The 17,068-nt window shown below is 40.6% G+C and overlaps 1 protein-coding gene across 1 annotated transcript in view; it reads right to left on the bottom strand.

The window, feature by feature from the left end:
* The window catches only part of LOC144681595 (5'-nucleotidase domain-containing protein 2-like), a 61,047-nt gene extending 44,837 nt beyond the window's left edge, over nucleotides 1-16,210 (bottom strand). The window contains exons 1-2 of the mRNA XM_078543319.1: nucleotides 15,778-16,210; nucleotides 1,174-1,358 (exon numbers count right to left, since the gene is read on the bottom strand). Of these exons, the coding sequence (XP_078399445.1) occupies nucleotides 1,174-1,358; nucleotides 15,778-16,033 (441 nt within the window). The 5' untranslated portion in view covers nucleotides 16,034-16,210. The remainder of the gene's footprint in view (nucleotides 1-1,173; nucleotides 1,359-15,777) is intronic.
* Between the last annotated feature and the right edge of the window lie 858 nt (nucleotides 16,211-17,068).

The following is a 17,068-nucleotide window of genomic DNA, read 5'->3' as shown; positions in this document are numbered from 1 at the left end:
AGCCTCAGGGAGATCTGTGCACTGTTTTGCGTGCATGCACGAAAGAGCAGACTCCCAGCTGAGGGAAATACCCCCACTCGCACAGGGAGTGCATAGCACTTCCGAGCGGACGTCACGCTGGGCAGGCCTTAATTGGCCTGCCCACGTAAAATGGCAGTTGCCCACCCGCACCCGCTCCCATACTTCCCCCCCCCACCAATGGGGGGAAAATTTTTCACCAAGTGGCACTAAAGCTGGGCAGACAAATAATACATGCTGCACTTACAGGCTTTCCTGTGCTCCACTCTTACTAATCTAAATCAGAGACAGAGCATTTCCATCGACAGCTTCTCTATCCACCCCTGCTTTCGGAGAGTCCCCAAAAGATCATGCTTAGCCTGTTCTTCTTCCTCTTCCACATAGCAGCCTTTTTGCAACATCATCCACTCAAACGGTACACAGCACTATCCACCACCTCTCTAGAGACCTCCACTGCCTTTCTGCCTTCCTCGTCCAATACTACTTATCCAGCATCCTATCTTGTGTGAGCTGTGTTTTTCTACAGCTAAATATTGGGAAGACTGAAGCCACTTGACTTCAGCCCCTGCCACAAATTGTATAACCTCTTGATCTAAAAGGAATCAAGGTTTAAGGGGGCACAGGCAGAAAAGTGGAGTTAAAGCCACAATCTGGTCAGCCATGATCTTATTGCGTGGTGAAGAATGCTCGAGGAGCCAAATGGCCTACACCTGATCCTACTTATTATGTTAACCTCACAATCAACTCAAACCGCCTCCTCAACCACAAAGTTCAAAGAAATAATCCAAAATCATCTTCCTTGCTCAATATATGACATTAATTTCATGGGACAAACACTTGGGTGAAAAGTGGCCTCGCTCCATTGTCAGTCAAGTGCAATCTTTCTCTAAAAAGAAATAACCTTGCTGCTAAGGAAAGATTTAATTCAATGGATTCATTTGTAATAACCTTATACTTATTACATAGCTGGGATACCCATGTACCATAAATGCAAGACTAAAATTAAAGATGCTCACCTATTAGCTAATTTCCATTATCTACCAACACAATCTATTGCTTTTTAGCGTTGAAAGTGTAATGTTTAACAGCATTAAAGCTTTATGCTTGAAGAAAATGAATGTAATCATTTTGAGAAACAGTAACATGTAAACTTACCTTGTATTGATCAACAAGGATTTCTCGTGCAGTGTCAAAGATCATTGTGTGCAGTGAACTGGAATACTGTGCAAGAGTATAATCATAATCAAATCCATAAATTTCAATGTCCCCCAATTTAACCTCATTATTGGAATAGATGTTTGCAGGATTGAGGAGGTTGCAGATTCCTGGGGGAATAAGTTCTGGAAAAAAAATAACAATTTATTTACAAAATTCTAAATAATTAAAACTGTAGCACAACACCTTATAGTGTAATCTCACATGTGTCATTACTCCAAAGTTACAGGGAAAATAAGTGATTTGTTCAAATAATATTTATCTGTGAAATTGCCAATCCTATTGACTAAATTAGAATAAAGACAAAAGTAGCAGCAAGTGCTAATGAGGAAAAGAACCAGCAGAAAACCAAAGCAATCAAGTCCATGATTCCTGTTTTTTTAAAAGCCAATTTGCCTTTCACAAAATCAGCAAACACCACAAAACTAAACAGTCAAACCACAAATAATTTCTTCATGCTGTTTTCAGTTGCCAGTACAATCAGGGTTAAATTAACATTTTAAAATAAATGGTACTTTGAAAATACTTTAACTGAGTCAGTCATGTGTTACATTGCTTTAATAAATTTGCTGTGCTAGTGATGTGAAAACTGTTGCCATGTTCAAGATGTAGCAGGACATAAGAAACAGGAGTCATACGACTCTGCGAGCTTGTTGTGCCATTCAATATTCTGCCTCAATTCCTCTTTCCCACCTGCTCCCAATATCCCTCAATTCCCAAGAGACCAATAATCTATCTATCTAACCCAACCATGAATATATTCAATAATGAAGCATCCACAACCCTCTAGGGTAGAGAATTCCAAAGATTCTGAGTGAAGAAATGTCTCCTCACCTTAATCCTAATGGTTAACCCCTTATCCTGAAGCTGTGTCCCCATCTTTTAGGTTTCCCAGCCAAGGTAAAACAACCTCTCTCAACAATACTTTACCCTGTCAAGCCCTCTTCAGAATCTTGTATTTTTCAATGAGATCACCTCTCATTCTTCTAAATTCCAGAGAATAGAGGCCCAATTTACTCAGCCTCTCATTATAGACAACCTTCTCATTCCAGGAACCAATCTAGTAAACTTTTGTTGTAATGCCTCCAAGGCAAGTATATCCTTCCTTAGACATGGAGAGCAAAACTGCACACAGTACTCCAGGGGCAGAATTTTCCCATCGTTGGGCAGGCACGGAGGGTGGGCCCAGGAGCGGAGGTGAAATGATCTGCCACCCACGATTTCATGTTGGCTGGCGCTGCCTCAGCGCTGCCGGGGTGGGGGCAGGATGAGCGCAAGCGCTAAAGTCCGCACATATGTGGGGGAGCGCACACTGAAAGCTCCCTGAAGGCACAGAGCTGCCTCACAGGAGCTTAAGAATTTTACAATAAAAAATAAAGATTTTAAAAATAAAGGGAAACATGTCCCCACATGTAAGTCAATCACATGAACAGGGACATATTAAAATGATGTTTAATTTTTTTTTTAAATTACTGCTAGAAACCTCATCCTGCCTGTAGATGAGGTTTCCTAAAAAATGTAAAGGCCACCTGGCCTATTCACCCTGACCTGTCTATATCTCTTTGCAGCCTCATTGTGGCCTCCTCACAGTTTGCATTCCCACTTAGCTTTGTATCCTCAGCAAACTTGGATACATTACCCTCAATCTCTTCAACTAAGTCAGCATTATGGATTGGAAACAGTCGAGACCACAGCATTGATCCTTGCAACATTCCACTAGTTACAGGCTGCCGACTTGCCCCATTTATCCCTACTCTCTGCTTTCTGTTTGTTAACCAATTTTCCATCCGTGCTAATAAATTACCCCCAACTCCGTCAGCCTTGTGTATTATGTGTGGCACCTTAACAAATGCTCTTTGGAAATCCAAGTGTACTATGTCCACTGGTTCACCTTTATCTATCCTATTAATTACAAGCTCAAAAATAACTTCCTTACTAATAAATTCCAGCATTGCCCAATAACTGTTGCCAGGTTAACTGGCCTGTACCTCGTTGTTTTCTCTCTCCCTCCTTCTTTGAATAGTGATATTGCATTTGCTAATTTCCAATCCGCTGAGACCATTCTAGAATCTGGGGAGCTTTGGAAATAATAGCTGTACATTCACTATCTCTGCAGGTACCTCTTAAAGAACTTGAGGATTTTAGCCATCAGATCCTAGGGTTTTGTTAGCTTTTAGTTTCTCCAATACATTTTTCTGCTGATATTAATTACCCAAGTTCCTCACTCTCATTAGCCCTATGACTGGTAATTTGTATCTTCTTCAGTGAATGCTTGTTCAATGTCTCTACTATTTCTGGAGAACTTGTGGTGCAGTGGGTGGCATCCCTGCCTCTGAGCCAGAAACTCTGAGATCAAGTCCCACTCCAGGACTTGATGGCCACAGAAGGTGCATTTATAACAAGGCTAAGCAGGTTGATTACCTTCCAATACCCATGGCAGGCGGTAAGAGCAGGAGAGTCTCCTGATCAGCCATGTTTGATGTGGAGTGGTGCCCCTCAAGGTATAGCCTCTGGTGACAGGCTGGCGATCTATCCCAGGAAAAGCTAGCCATGGAAATTGACGTAAGCATGTGTTTTGTCTGCCTCATGTGCCACTAGGTACAGGAAAAGTCTGCTATTTCCTTATTCCCCTGTATAATTTCTCCTGTTTCTGCCTCTAAGGGACTATTTTAGCTACTCTCCTTGATATTTACACGTGACTAGTTTACTCTCATTCTAGTTTTTCCCTTTTCATCAACTCTTGGTCACCTTTTGCTGGTTTCTAAAACTCTCCCAGTACTCAGGCTTTCTCCTATCCTTTGCACCATTACAAGTCTCTTCATTTAACCCAATGCTATCCTTAACTTCCCTAATAATCCACGGATGATCTTTCAGGCTGAGTTTTTTCTTGATGAAATGTGAAGTGTTTTGAATCATTTAAATATTTCCTGCTGTTCATTTCCCACCATTCCCATCCAATCAGCCTTAGCCAGTTCTGGCTTCATACTAATATAATTGGCTCTGTTGATTCTTGTTTTGAACTTGATTATGCCACTCTCAAACTTAATATGGAATTCAGTTGTATTATGATCACTATTTCCCAGAGGATCTTTCACTTAAATTACTAATTAAACCACAATACTAGGTTTAAAATAGTTTTATTCCCTTGTTGCTTTCACAATGTGTTGTTCTAGGAAGCTGTTGTGAAAGCATTACACAAATGCATCTCCCAGATTACCTTTTCCCATTTGGTTTGTTTAGCCTATAAGAAGATTAAAGCCCCACTCAATTATTACACTTTCCTACAAGCTCCATCTAATTATTTCTTGTTAAATCTCTGTCCATAGTTATAACTACTGTTAGGGGGCCCTATAAAGTACTCCAGCAGTGTTTTCTGATCCTGTTTATTCCCAATTTCCAGCCATTCTGATTCTTTTTTTATTCTTTCATGGGATGTGGGCATCGCTGACAAGGGCAGCATTTGTTGCCCATCCCCAATTGTCCTTGAACTCAGTTTTACTAGGCCATTTCAGAGGACAGTTAATGAGTCAAACAGATTGTTGTGGGTCTGGAGTCGCATGTAGGCCAGGCTGAATTAGGTTGGCAAATTTCCTTCCTTAAAGGGCATTAGTGAATCCAGATGGGTTTTTTACAAAAATGATAGTTATCATGGTCACCATTGACCATGACTAGACTAGTTTTATGTTCCAGATTCATTAATTGAATTCAAATTCCAGCAACTTCTGTGGTAGAATTTGAACCCATGACCCTGGCATTAGCCTAGGTCTGTGGCTTACTAGTCCAGCAGCATTACCACTACACCATTGTCTCCCCCAGAATCTTTATTTTCCATATAGGTCACCTTGTAACCACGTCTTGTAATGGCAACTTCAGTAAACAAAAACTGCATTCTAGGTCCCCAATTACTAGCATGTAATATCATGGATGTTAGCAATAATTCATTGCAATCTTTATCACTTCAGACAATATCAATGCATATTTGGGGATTTTCCACAGGCAATTTTAATGTCTAGTTTATGGATATGATTGCTCACCCTGGCAAAAAGGAAAAGTGCCTTTCCAAGGTTTAAATGTTCCAGTCAACATTAGTAAAACAACTGCAAAGAAAAATCCAGTAAACTATGGTTCCATTTGCTTGCAATAGATTACCACAGTGTATCCCACCACTATTTTACGTAAGCCTATGACTATTTGCTTTAAGAATATAATTAACTTTTGTTTCTAGAAAACTATTTGACAAGAGCATTTTTCTCTTTTATAGTCACATTACAAACAGTGAAGCAAGGAACAGAGTTGGGGTGTGGAATATTTTTACGTGATTACATTCAGTAAAATCAACAGTGAAGCGTATGTTTTGTAATACAAGAAAATGGAGCCAGGACATGAGAAAGTTGCACATAACCATTTGCGTTGTACCAGAAGCAAAATATTCAACCAGCTACATACAAGTACTTTGTTATTTAGTCCAATATTAATATTATTGAAAAAAGGAAACATGCAGAGTCATGATTGGAGGCTGAGACATGCATTTTTGAGTTAGTCAGTATGGCAAAGAAAGTTCTCACCAAAACATACATTTATATATATATGTATAACTTTAAAAATCTTTTTGCAGTGTTTAGAGATAATTCTTTAGAAAATAAATTTGCACAAAATAAGGAAATAAGCATAAATGCCCCAAAAGTTATTTTATACGGTACACATCTCATCCTTGTCATGATATTTTTCTGGTTTATTGTGAAGTATGTTTATGGGGGTAAGTATAGTCTGTCTCTTGTGATTTAATTACATTTGGAGTCAAGTGGGCTTCAAGTTTAAATCATCAAAAGAAGCTAAGTGCTTGACATGCTAATGAGTAAACGTGGATGCTGGATTAGCATGCAAGGTGTGAAGGGAATTTGCATTTTTAGATTAAAAGAAAAGGGGTATTTGGATTTCAAAGGGATCTCAGTCTGTTTACTACTAGCCAGGTAAGCAAGGCTAAGGAATGTGTTTATTTTCCCAAAGGTTACTGAATATAATGGTAACATGAAAGTTTTTACGCTGTGAGGAAGATACAGCTTCAAAGACATATGGAACAACAGAATTTACATTTTAAGAGAGAAACACATATAAAGGAAAATAAAAGGCTATGTGTCAGAAGGCCATGTAATATCTAACAGGTGTGTGTCAAATAGCCTTAATGAAGTCTCCACCATTTGTGCATAAGTCTGCTGTCTACCAAAACTGAAGCTGGAGAAAAGCTATTTGGAATTCCACTGTCCAGGGTATTATGTCAACTTGCTGGATCTGTTAAAAATCTAAAATCTATTTTCGAACCATTGCCTTAAAGGGAGTGTAACTGGGGGGGTCAGGTTAATTCAGAATTTTAGGAGTTATTATTGTAGTAATTGTAGTCTTATTAATAAAATAAAAGACTTCAAGCACATAAATAAGTATTTTAATTTAATTTTTAAAAATTTCTAAAGGTCTTGGTGGACTTATTTTTTTGAATGCAGTACACACATATGTAATAAATACAAATTGCAAAACTGTTGTGATTGCGTGATCAAGTTTCTCTTTGGCCCACCCGGCACACATCAACTGCCAAGTCATAACATCCTGTATGAATGCAACTCATCTGGTTCCTACTATGCACCCAATTTTAATTTAGTTGTAAAGGTCTTAGCCACATTCTCTCAAATTTTTTTAAGCTACAACTGTACAAATCATTAATTGATAAATGTCTGAAAATGGTAGAAATCTTTCACCAATAAGACCAATGTCTTAGGCCCATTCATCTTCAGCTGTTTTATCAGCGACCTTCCCTCCATCGAGAGGTTAGTTTACAGATGATTACACAATGTTCAGCATTTGCAGCTCCTCAGATACTCAAGCAGTCCCTGTCCATATGCAGCAAGATTGGGACAATCCTCAAGCTTGGGCTGATAAGTGGCAAATAACATTTGTCGCACAAGTTTGACCATCTCCAACAAAAGTGAATCTAACCATCTCCCCAAGACATTCAATAGCATTACCTTCGCTGAATCCCCCACCATCAACATCCTAGAGATTATCATTGACCAGAACCTGAACTAGGTCAGCCATATAAATACTGTGGCTACAAGAGCAGGTCAGGGGCTGGGAATTCTGCAGAGAGGAACTCACCTCCTGACTCCCCAAAGCCTGCCCACCATCTACAAGGTACAAATCAGGAGTGTGAAGGAACATTCTCCACTCGCCTGGATGAGTGCACCCTCCAACAACACACAAGAAGCCACCATCCAGGACAAAGCAGCCCTCTTGATCGGCACCCCATCCACCACGTTCAACATTCACTCCCTCCACCATCGACGCACAGTGGGAGCAGTGTGTACCATCTACAAGATACAACGCAGCTACTTAAAGGTTCCAAATCCGCGACTTCTACCACCTAGAAAGTCAAGGGTAGCAGGAGCATGGGAACACCACCACCTACAAGTTCCCCTCAGTCACACACCATCCTGACTTGGAGCTATATAGCCATTCCTTCACTGTTGCTGGGTCAAAATCCTGGAACCCCCTTCCTAACAGCAATGTAGGTGTTCCTACAACACATGGACTGCAGGGGTTTGACGAGGCAGCACACCACCACCTTCAAGGGCAATAAGGGATGGGCAATAAGTGCTGGCCTAGCCAGTGCTGCCCACAATGTATGAATGAATACAAAAGAAAAAGTCGTTTGGTGGTACAGAACTTGAGTATTGTTGAAAAAAGAAAACATGTTGTCAAAGCTTTTTGTCTTGCACTCATCAGGACAATTTGCAAGAATACCAAATGTAAAGGGAACAAAACATATACTTCATGAGAAGAGAGTGCTGATGACTGACAGTTAACTTTCCAGCTTGTTTAAATTCAAACCAGGCAGGTTGGCTCTGATTGGTCAAGGCATTGCTCTGGGGAATGAACCAGAAAATGGCTGTTGCCTATGTTGTTTAGTTGAAACAGGCACAATGTGTGTACATGTTCTTTCTGTCTGCAAAGAACAGGGCCCTGTGTCCTAATATATGTAGCTTCTGGCACGTGTAAGTGCAACACACTACAAGCCCGGCTGATAATCTTGAATTGATTGTCCGCATAATTCTTGGCACACTCAATTGTTTAGCAAATGTTGTCCAATCGTGGAATCATATTTAATGTTGGACACTGTGAGTTTTGCAAGTTTGGGCTGGTTGGGTACAATCTGTACAGAACAGCCAAAGGGACATGCTACTCATTAGTTAACTATCAGTAATCAGTTAACTGGTGCATTCTCCATGGCAGCACCTCTCCATCCTCCATTTGCCAACCAATCAGCACTCTCTTCCAGCATTTTCAGTTTTCATTTTAGATATCTAGCGTAAGTTGATATCATAAATCATAAATCATAGAACAGCACAGGAAGGTCATGGAAATATTAGGAGAACTGAATAATGCAGGGTCAAAAAATTAGGTTCTGAGGAGTTTTCTTTTTTAAATCTGAAGGAAAACTATTAAGAGTATTGTACATCTCCTCACACAGAGAGCAGACCTGTGTGAGAAGGGCAGTGGGAGATGAAAGCGGCATAGAGCCCCTTCAACCTGTTTCTACCTGTCAGAGCCAAAGTGTGATGTCAAAGGAAAACAGATAGGTGATTGGTGGGTATCTCTTCCGTGTCTCTTTTAATTGGCCAAGTGGTTTAAATCAGGAGACATTGTTACAGCTGAACAGTACAGTTAAGAAATTCACTTATAAAATATCTAACATCAAAATTAATTAATTAAATAGAATAAGAGATGGCTGGGCAGGCGATGTGTTGCAGTTGTAGTATGTGGGAGCTGGTGGACGCTAGTGCGATCCAAAGTGACCACATCTGCAGCAACCGTTGGCTCTTCGAGGAACTTCGGCTCAGAGTTGATGAGCTGGAGTCTGAGCTGCAGACACTGCGGCACATCAGGGAGAAGGAAGAGTTATCTGGACACTATTTCAGGAGACAGTCACACCCCTTAGATTAATTACATCAAATTTGGACCAGGGTCAGGGACAGGTGGGTGTGACCGTGAGTAAGGCAGGTATGGGGATCCAGAATTTAGCTTTGGAGGAGCCTCAGGCAGTGCCCTTGTGCAAAAGGTATGAGGTTCTTGCTCCCAATGTGGACGAGGGCACAGGCTACAGGGAGGTTGAGCGAACTGACCACAGCACAGTGGTACAGAACACCATTCAAGTGGAGGGACAAAAGAGAAATGTAGTAGTAATAGGGGATAGCATAGTTAGGGGAATAGATACTGTCCTCTGCAGCAAAAACAGAGAGTCCCGAAGGCTGTATTGCCTACCTGGTGCCAAGTTGAAGGACATTGCTTCTGGGCTAGACAGGAACTTGGAGTGGGAGGGGAAGGATCCAGTTGTCGTGGTCCACATAGGTACCAATGACATAGGTAGGACTAGGAAAGAGGTTCTGCTGAGGGACTGCGAGCAGCTCGGGGCTCAATTAAAAAGCAGAACCACAAAGGTAATAGTCTCCGGATTACTACCTAAGTCATGTGCAAATTGGCGTAGGGTAAATAAGATTAGAGAGGTAAATGCGCGGCTCAAAGATTTGTGTGGGAGAAATGGTTTCTGATTCATGGGGCACTGGCACAAGTACTGGGGAAGGAGAGAGCTGTTCCATTGGGATGGGCTTCATTTGAACCATGCTGGGATCAGTGTCCTGGCGAATCGTATAACTAGGGTTGTAGATAGGACTTTAAACTCATTAGTGGGGGAGGGGGTTCAATTGAAGGGAAGTGTAAAAAAATTAAAAAGAAACAAGGGAGCAGAGGTACAGGGTAGTGAAGAGGTGAATGATAATCAGAGTGTGACAGGAAGGGGCAGAAATGTAAGTAGAAGAGTGCAGCAGAAATCAGAACCAGAATGTGTAATAATGGTAAAAAGCCAAAACTTAAGGCTCTTAATCCAAATGCACGCAGCATTTGTAACAAGATAGATGAGTTGACAGCACAGATAGAAATAAATGAATATGACTTGATAGCTATTACAGAGATGTGGTTGCAGGGTGGCCAAGACTCAAGGGTATTTGACATTTGGAAAAATAGACAAAAAGGAAAAGAAGGTGGGATAGCTTTGTTAATAAAGGAAAGCATCAGTGCAGTGGTGAGTAGTGATATAGGTGCAATAGATCAGCAGCGGATGATTAAAAAGCTATTAAAGAGGGAGAAAATTGATTATGAAAGTAAATTAACAAGAAATATAAAAAGAAACAGCAAGAGCGTCTACGGGTATAGAAAAGAAGAGTGGCTAAAATGAGCATGGGACCCTTGGAGGGTGCCACTGGAGAATTGATAATGGGGAACAGGGAAATAGCAGATAATTTAAACCAATATTTTGCATCGGCCTTCACGGTGAAGGACAATACAAACATCCCAAAGATATCAGATAAACAAGGAGCTAATGGGAGGAAAGATCTTGTAACAGTCTCTATCATGAGGGGCAAAGTATTTGACAAACTAATGGGACTAAAGGCAGATAAGTTGCCAGGACCTGATGGTCTGCATCCATGCAAGGGTTTTAAAGGAAGTGGCTGCAGAGATTGTGGAGGCATTGGTCGAAATATTCCCGAACTCACTGGATTCCGGGAGGGTCCCAGCAGGTTGGGAAACTGCTAATGTGACACCCTTGTTCAAGAAGGGAGGGAGACAAAAAGCAGGAAACTATAGGCCAGTCAGCCTAACATCTGTAGTTGGGAAAATACTAGAGTCCATTATTAAGGAACAAATAGCAGAACATTTAGAAAAGCTTAACACAATCAAACAGAGCCAACATGATTTTGTGAAAGGGAAATTATGTTTGACAAATTTGCTAGAGTTCTTTGAGGGTATAACAAGCAGAGTTGATAAAGGAGAACTGGTTGATGCAATGTATTTAGATTTCCAGAAGGCATTAGATAAGGTGCCACATAAAAGGCTATTTTGCAAGATAGGAGCTCACGGTAGTGGGGGTAATGTATTAGCACAGATTGAGGACTGGTTAACACACAGAAGACAGAGAGTTGGGATCAATGGGTCTTTTTCAGGTTGGAAAGACATAACTAGTGGAATGCCACAAGGATCAGTCCTAGGGCCTCAACTATTTACTATTTATATTAATGACTTAGAGGAGGCGGCAGAGTGTAATGTATCCAAATTTGCTGATGATGCAAAAATAGGTGGGAGGACATGTTGTGATGAGGACATAAGGAATCTGCAAGTGGGTATAGATAGGTTGAGTGAGTGGGCAAAATCTTGGGCAGATGGAGTTTAATGTAGGAAAGCGTGAGTTCATGCATTTTGGTAGCAAGAATCAAAAGACAGACTATCATTTAAATGAAGAGGCACTCCAAAAAAGTACAGAGGGATCTGGGTGTTCTTATGCATGAAACACGAAAAGTTAGCATGCAGGTGCAGCAAATAATTAAGAAGGCAAATGGAATTTTGGCCTGTATTGCTAGGGGGTTGGAGTTTAAAAATAGGGAATGCTTGTTACAACTGCACAGGGTGTTGGTGAGGCTGCATCTGGAGTAGTGTGTACAGTTTTTCTCCCCATATTTAAGAAAAGACATAGTGGCACTGGAGGCAGTTCAAGAGATTCACCAGGCTGATTCCTGGGATGAAGGGGTTGACTTATCAAGAACAGCTAAACAGGTTAGGCCTTTATTCTTTAGAGTTTAAAAGAATGAGGAGTGGTCTTATTGAAATGTACAAGATTCTGAGTGCGAATGACAGGGTGCTTGTTGAGAAGATGTTTCCACTAATGGGGGAATCTTGAACTAGGAGACATATAACAGGATAAGGGGACACTCATTTAAAACTGAGATGCGAATTTGTAATTTAGTAGCTCTGATTCTAACATTGCAAATTAGACAACAATTTTGCCACTTACTCGACATTAATAATCACCGAATTCTGAATATTCTAACTGATATAGTAATGCAGGTTTCACATCCTATTTTTCTGTTAAAACAGTTTATCCAAGGATAGACATGTCTGTTCTGCACACATCAGTAATCCATACACCTGATGAACTGTTAGTATTATGAATTGTTAACTTCTTAATTCTGAAGTTCTGCCTTTTCTCAATGAGAATTTTATCTATTACATAGGAACATGGAAACAGAACTGAGTCATTCAACCATTGCAGCTAAATAGCACCTACCAGAAGCACCATGATTTTAGTCAGTGTTGCCACAAGGGATGCCAGAGTTGTAGAATTATAGTTTTCAGCCCACCACATGACAAACAAGTTCACTTGGAGAAGTATTGAGAGTTTTAAATGTGTAAGGTTACGTTCACTAAAGCCAAAAAGGACATGAAAGATTTAAAAAGGTAGTTCATGTTTATGACATTGTACTAGAATGGCATTCCTGGGCATTATGATTCATTACCCACTGTTTCACTACCATAAATAGGGATTCTGGCAAAAGGGCCTACACCTGAAATCTTAATCTCTTTTAACTGCTTTACTGGTGCCAATGTGCCCTCAGTGCAACCATATCTTCCTCCAAGTTTCCAGCACCTTCAGGTTTTCTTTTTTAATCACCACAAATGGATTATCCAATTTTCTAACTTCTTTGTTTGCTTGTTCTCTGCTGCCAAAGAAGATAGCCAGAAAATTACTTTCTGTAGTGAATTCTTTAATGACAGATGAGTCTGACTTTTGCTCGAAATGAGCATCCACACAGTGAACAGTGGACCCGGATATACCAGGATGAGGATCAGTGATTTTTTTAGATGAGACTTCCTCAGTTGGTGTTGAAATTCAGTATCAGCAATCCAACATGCCTTATAGTATGAGGTGCATTCATGAATGGTTCTGATCTTGAGCAAGCTGCTCCCACTTATGGACATCTATTTTCTACGGTTTCAGAATTGCTTTTTAAACAGTCTTTATACTTCTTTTGTTGTCCATCAGAAAGATTATTCTCAGTTGTCAATGCAGAATAAAAGATCTTCATTGAGATTAGTTCATCAGACATTCACATTTAACCGTCATAGTCATGTCTTCATGATCAGAGCATCTATTCTGGGCGTGTCAGCTTTAAGAAGTTGGGTGCTGGGTGTTTTATCTTTCCATCTGATCTTCATTAGCTGTCTCAGGCAGCTTCTGGCATGCATATGTTGTCCAAGCTTCACAGGTATAAAACAGGATTGATAGAACAGCAGCCTATTATACTGAGGTTAGTATTATTTATGAAGTCCAGGATCCTGTATGCTTTATTAACCGGTTGCTCAACCTGCCCTGCCACCTGCAATAACTTGTGCACATATACCTCCAGGTCCCTTTGCTCCTGCACCCCCTTTAGAACTGCACTCCTTGTTCTTCCAACCAAAATATATCACTTCTAAGGGATTACTGGGTGATTAAAACCTTCAAGTTCTATTACCATAGATTATCTTTTGGCTGGGCCTTCAGGGAAACCGAAGGTGATAATGTTCCTACCCTAAAAGGAATGTTGGGGGAATAACATTGTGAAGGCCATTGATAACATCTCTGTGGCGTAGAATGAGGTAACCTTAACATCCCTGTGGCATATAATGAGGTTACATCATCCAATAGAAAAGGTTGTGAGGAAGCTGTAGCCGGACTGCATTGGAGCCAAAGGCTACGTGGAGCCCATTGAGGAAACGCAAGAGACAGTTATAGAAAATTGGCAAGCAAATGGGATTAGAGGGGCTAAACACAGGATTTGCAGAGTTGCTTCCCTCCCATGCAGAGATATTATTTTCCAAGGACATGAAAGAAATGGGACAACAAAAGTTTGTAGAGGAGGATGGAGGATGATGAGCAAGAACAACCAACCAAGATATTCAGCTCAAAATCACTTGGTGATGCCTTGAAAGTCAGTGTCTTGTGGCACATTGGTAGCATCCTTACCTCTGAGCCAGAAGCTCCAGGTCTGTCTCCCACTCAAGGATGGCCAAGGAAAGTGTGTTCATAACATGGCCAAACAGACTGATTATCAACGTGCAAATGTGTAATTGGCAGGTGGTAAGAGCAGGGGAGTCTCCTGGTCATCCAGAATCTGCAGAAGGCAACAGTAAACCACTGCAGTATCTTGCCAAGCATAAATATGCACCACCACATGATGCAGCACCAGTACATGATGCAACACCAACACCCTCTTAGGGCATGGTGCCTGAAGAGAGAAAGAGAGAGAGAGATGTCTTGAAAAATCTTGAAGAGGCAATGGCCATCTTTGATAAACAATACTCTGCCATAGAATGCACAGAAGCATTAACAATGCAGTCAACTGGTACAGAGAAACGAACAAAAATCTAAAGTGCAGCTGTCACTGGAAAAATTCTTTAACTCACTGGAAAGAAACCTTCAAAGGATGCTGCATAGATTCCTACTAATAGCCCTCAAAAAGCCAGTTGTAATAGCCCTCTAAAAAAGTCCATCCAACCGCCAGTAAAACCCATCTCCACCACCACTCATCCATTTCCCTAGTGAGACTAGGCTTCACAGCTTGGCGAGTACCCAAGTTATACATTTTCTTAGCTTTGTAATGTTAATGTGTTAATGTACATGTTTGCATGGAAATGTATATTCCTAAAGCCTTCCCCCAGGAACATAGCCCCCATTTATAACATTGTTTCTATGATTTGGATATCGTCATTTTGCACAATGTTGCATTTCCAGGAGCCAGCTACAGGACTTCCTGTATGTTAACTGACTCCAGCGTCTGGACCGAATCTTAAACTCATTTAGAGGTGAATGTGCTGAAACTGAGATAAGACCATAAGACCATAAGACGTAGGAGCAGAAGTAGGTCATTCAGTCCATGGAGCCTGCTCCACCATTCAATGAGATCACAGCTGATCTGATAATCCTCAACTCCACTTTCCTGCCTTTTCCCCAAAACCCTCGATTCCCTTACTGATTAAAAATGTCTATCTCAGCCTTTAATATACTTAACGACCCAGCCTCTACAGCCCTCTGCGGGAAAGAATTCCACAGATTGACTACCTTCTGAGAGAAGAAATTCCTCCTCTTCTCTGTCTTAAATGGGCTAACACCAAAGTATACAGCATTAAGTATTTCTTTATTAAGGAATATTATAAGACATTTTTTTTATTTTAACTATTTGACCTATATCAATCTATTTCTGCGTATCTCCTTGAGTGGCTCCTGTACAGAATGAACAGAAGCATTAACGATGCAGTCAACAGAAAACTGAACTGTCCAATCAACACGCTATCTTGAGCTGTTAATAAATAAGTTCGTTATGAATGGTACATGTGAACAGCAAAATATTCATCGCTTCGAGTTGAAATTTTATACGTTGGTTACCCTGTCTAAATAAAATTTACGAATGTAAATCCACAATGAACTCAAAATAAAGAGTTAAACTATAAGAAAGTGAAAAATTGATACAGGTGTAAATAAACCGCTTTTATCAAACAAGTACACCATTGTCCATGCATACATTTCAGAGTTAGAGATCTGAAAAGCTCTCAAATCCATGTGTTATTATCAGAAACACAAACAGAATGCACTCAATATGATTAATAACCATTCCTTGCCAAACTTACCATGAACTAATTTTTTCATCTCATTATAACGACCCCACAGATAAGTTTTGTTCTCAATCTTCCCGGTTGCGTTGGGTCTGCTGATTCCACGAGCATCTGCTGGACTGTGTTGCGGCGCCCGACCTCGCTTCTCATAGCTGTCTAAGGGCACATCAACACCTTTTGTGCAATAACCCACAGCTAAATTAGCGGCGGAAAACTTCATCGTTTTCCACTGCAAAGATGCAGATAAAGACTTTGCAAGCAAGCTAGCCATAGTCCCGTATTGCACTTTGAATTCCCTCGTTCAGGACGAGCAATAAATCAGAGTGAATTAAAAGCCTTTTAAGGACGGACGCGCTGCGGCAAGCCGTCCTTTCACAGCACGGATCAGGCTTTTAATCGTATTCCGTTGATCACACTAAAAGCTCCTGTCACAAACAAAGAATTCTCCAATCAAACCCCGCCTTTGCGGCTGGGAACCAATCTAATGTGGGAACTGGGAACTCTCCCTTTGCACAAACTGATGGAGGAGGGCACATGTTAATTTCTAGTTTCTCGTCAGAAACCGCTGAAAAAAATCATGGAGGGCACAGCCAGTTCGTCACGTACTGATAGATCAATTAGTATTACTTTGAAATCGGTCTTTTGGTTACAAATAAAAAAAGAAGAAAAAAAACTGAGAAGGCTGAAAATCTGAAATAAAGACGGAAAATGCCGGAAATGCACAGCAGGCCCCTTGTCGCATGTGAAGAGAAAATGTTAGATTACAAACCCTTCATCAGAACTGAAAGGGAGCTCAAAAATAGTGTTGAATATAAAAAGGGGAAGATACCAAGAATGTTCTCAACGAAATACATCAAAACAACAAAAGATGACAAAAACATGGGAAAGGCCCACATAAAAAAGGACAATAAAATCATACAGATGAAAGGTATTAGAAAACAATGGAAAAGAAAATAGAGCGAGGTGCAGTGGTGGCTGGCGATTTATTATCGTTGTTTTGTCTTACTGCCTTGTCTTACTGTATTATAGTCCTGAAATTTGCATTTTGGAGAATGGGAATAGGAGGGGGGAGTTAAAGTCGTAAATCGCAGAGGGGGGAGGGAGAGCAAGTTCATATTTATGGACAGAATGGAAGCCTTTAATCACTCAATCTACATTTGCTTAAACTTTGGTTCATCAAAACTCTACTGCCCATGTTCTACCATTCATTAAGATAAAAGCAAAATGCTGCAGATGCTGGAAATCTGAAACAAAAACAAAAATTGCTGGAAAAACTCAGCAGGTCTGACAGCATCTGTTAATGATT

This window comes from Cetorhinus maximus, chromosome 6 (genome assembly GCF_964194155.1).
Source record: "Cetorhinus maximus chromosome 6, sCetMax3.hap1.1, whole genome shotgun sequence".
Classification (NCBI taxonomy): Eukaryota; Metazoa; Chordata; class Chondrichthyes; order Lamniformes; family Cetorhinidae; genus Cetorhinus; species Cetorhinus maximus.
The sequence above is the reverse complement of the archived record's forward strand: the minus strand, read 5'-3'. Positions and strand labels throughout refer to the sequence as shown.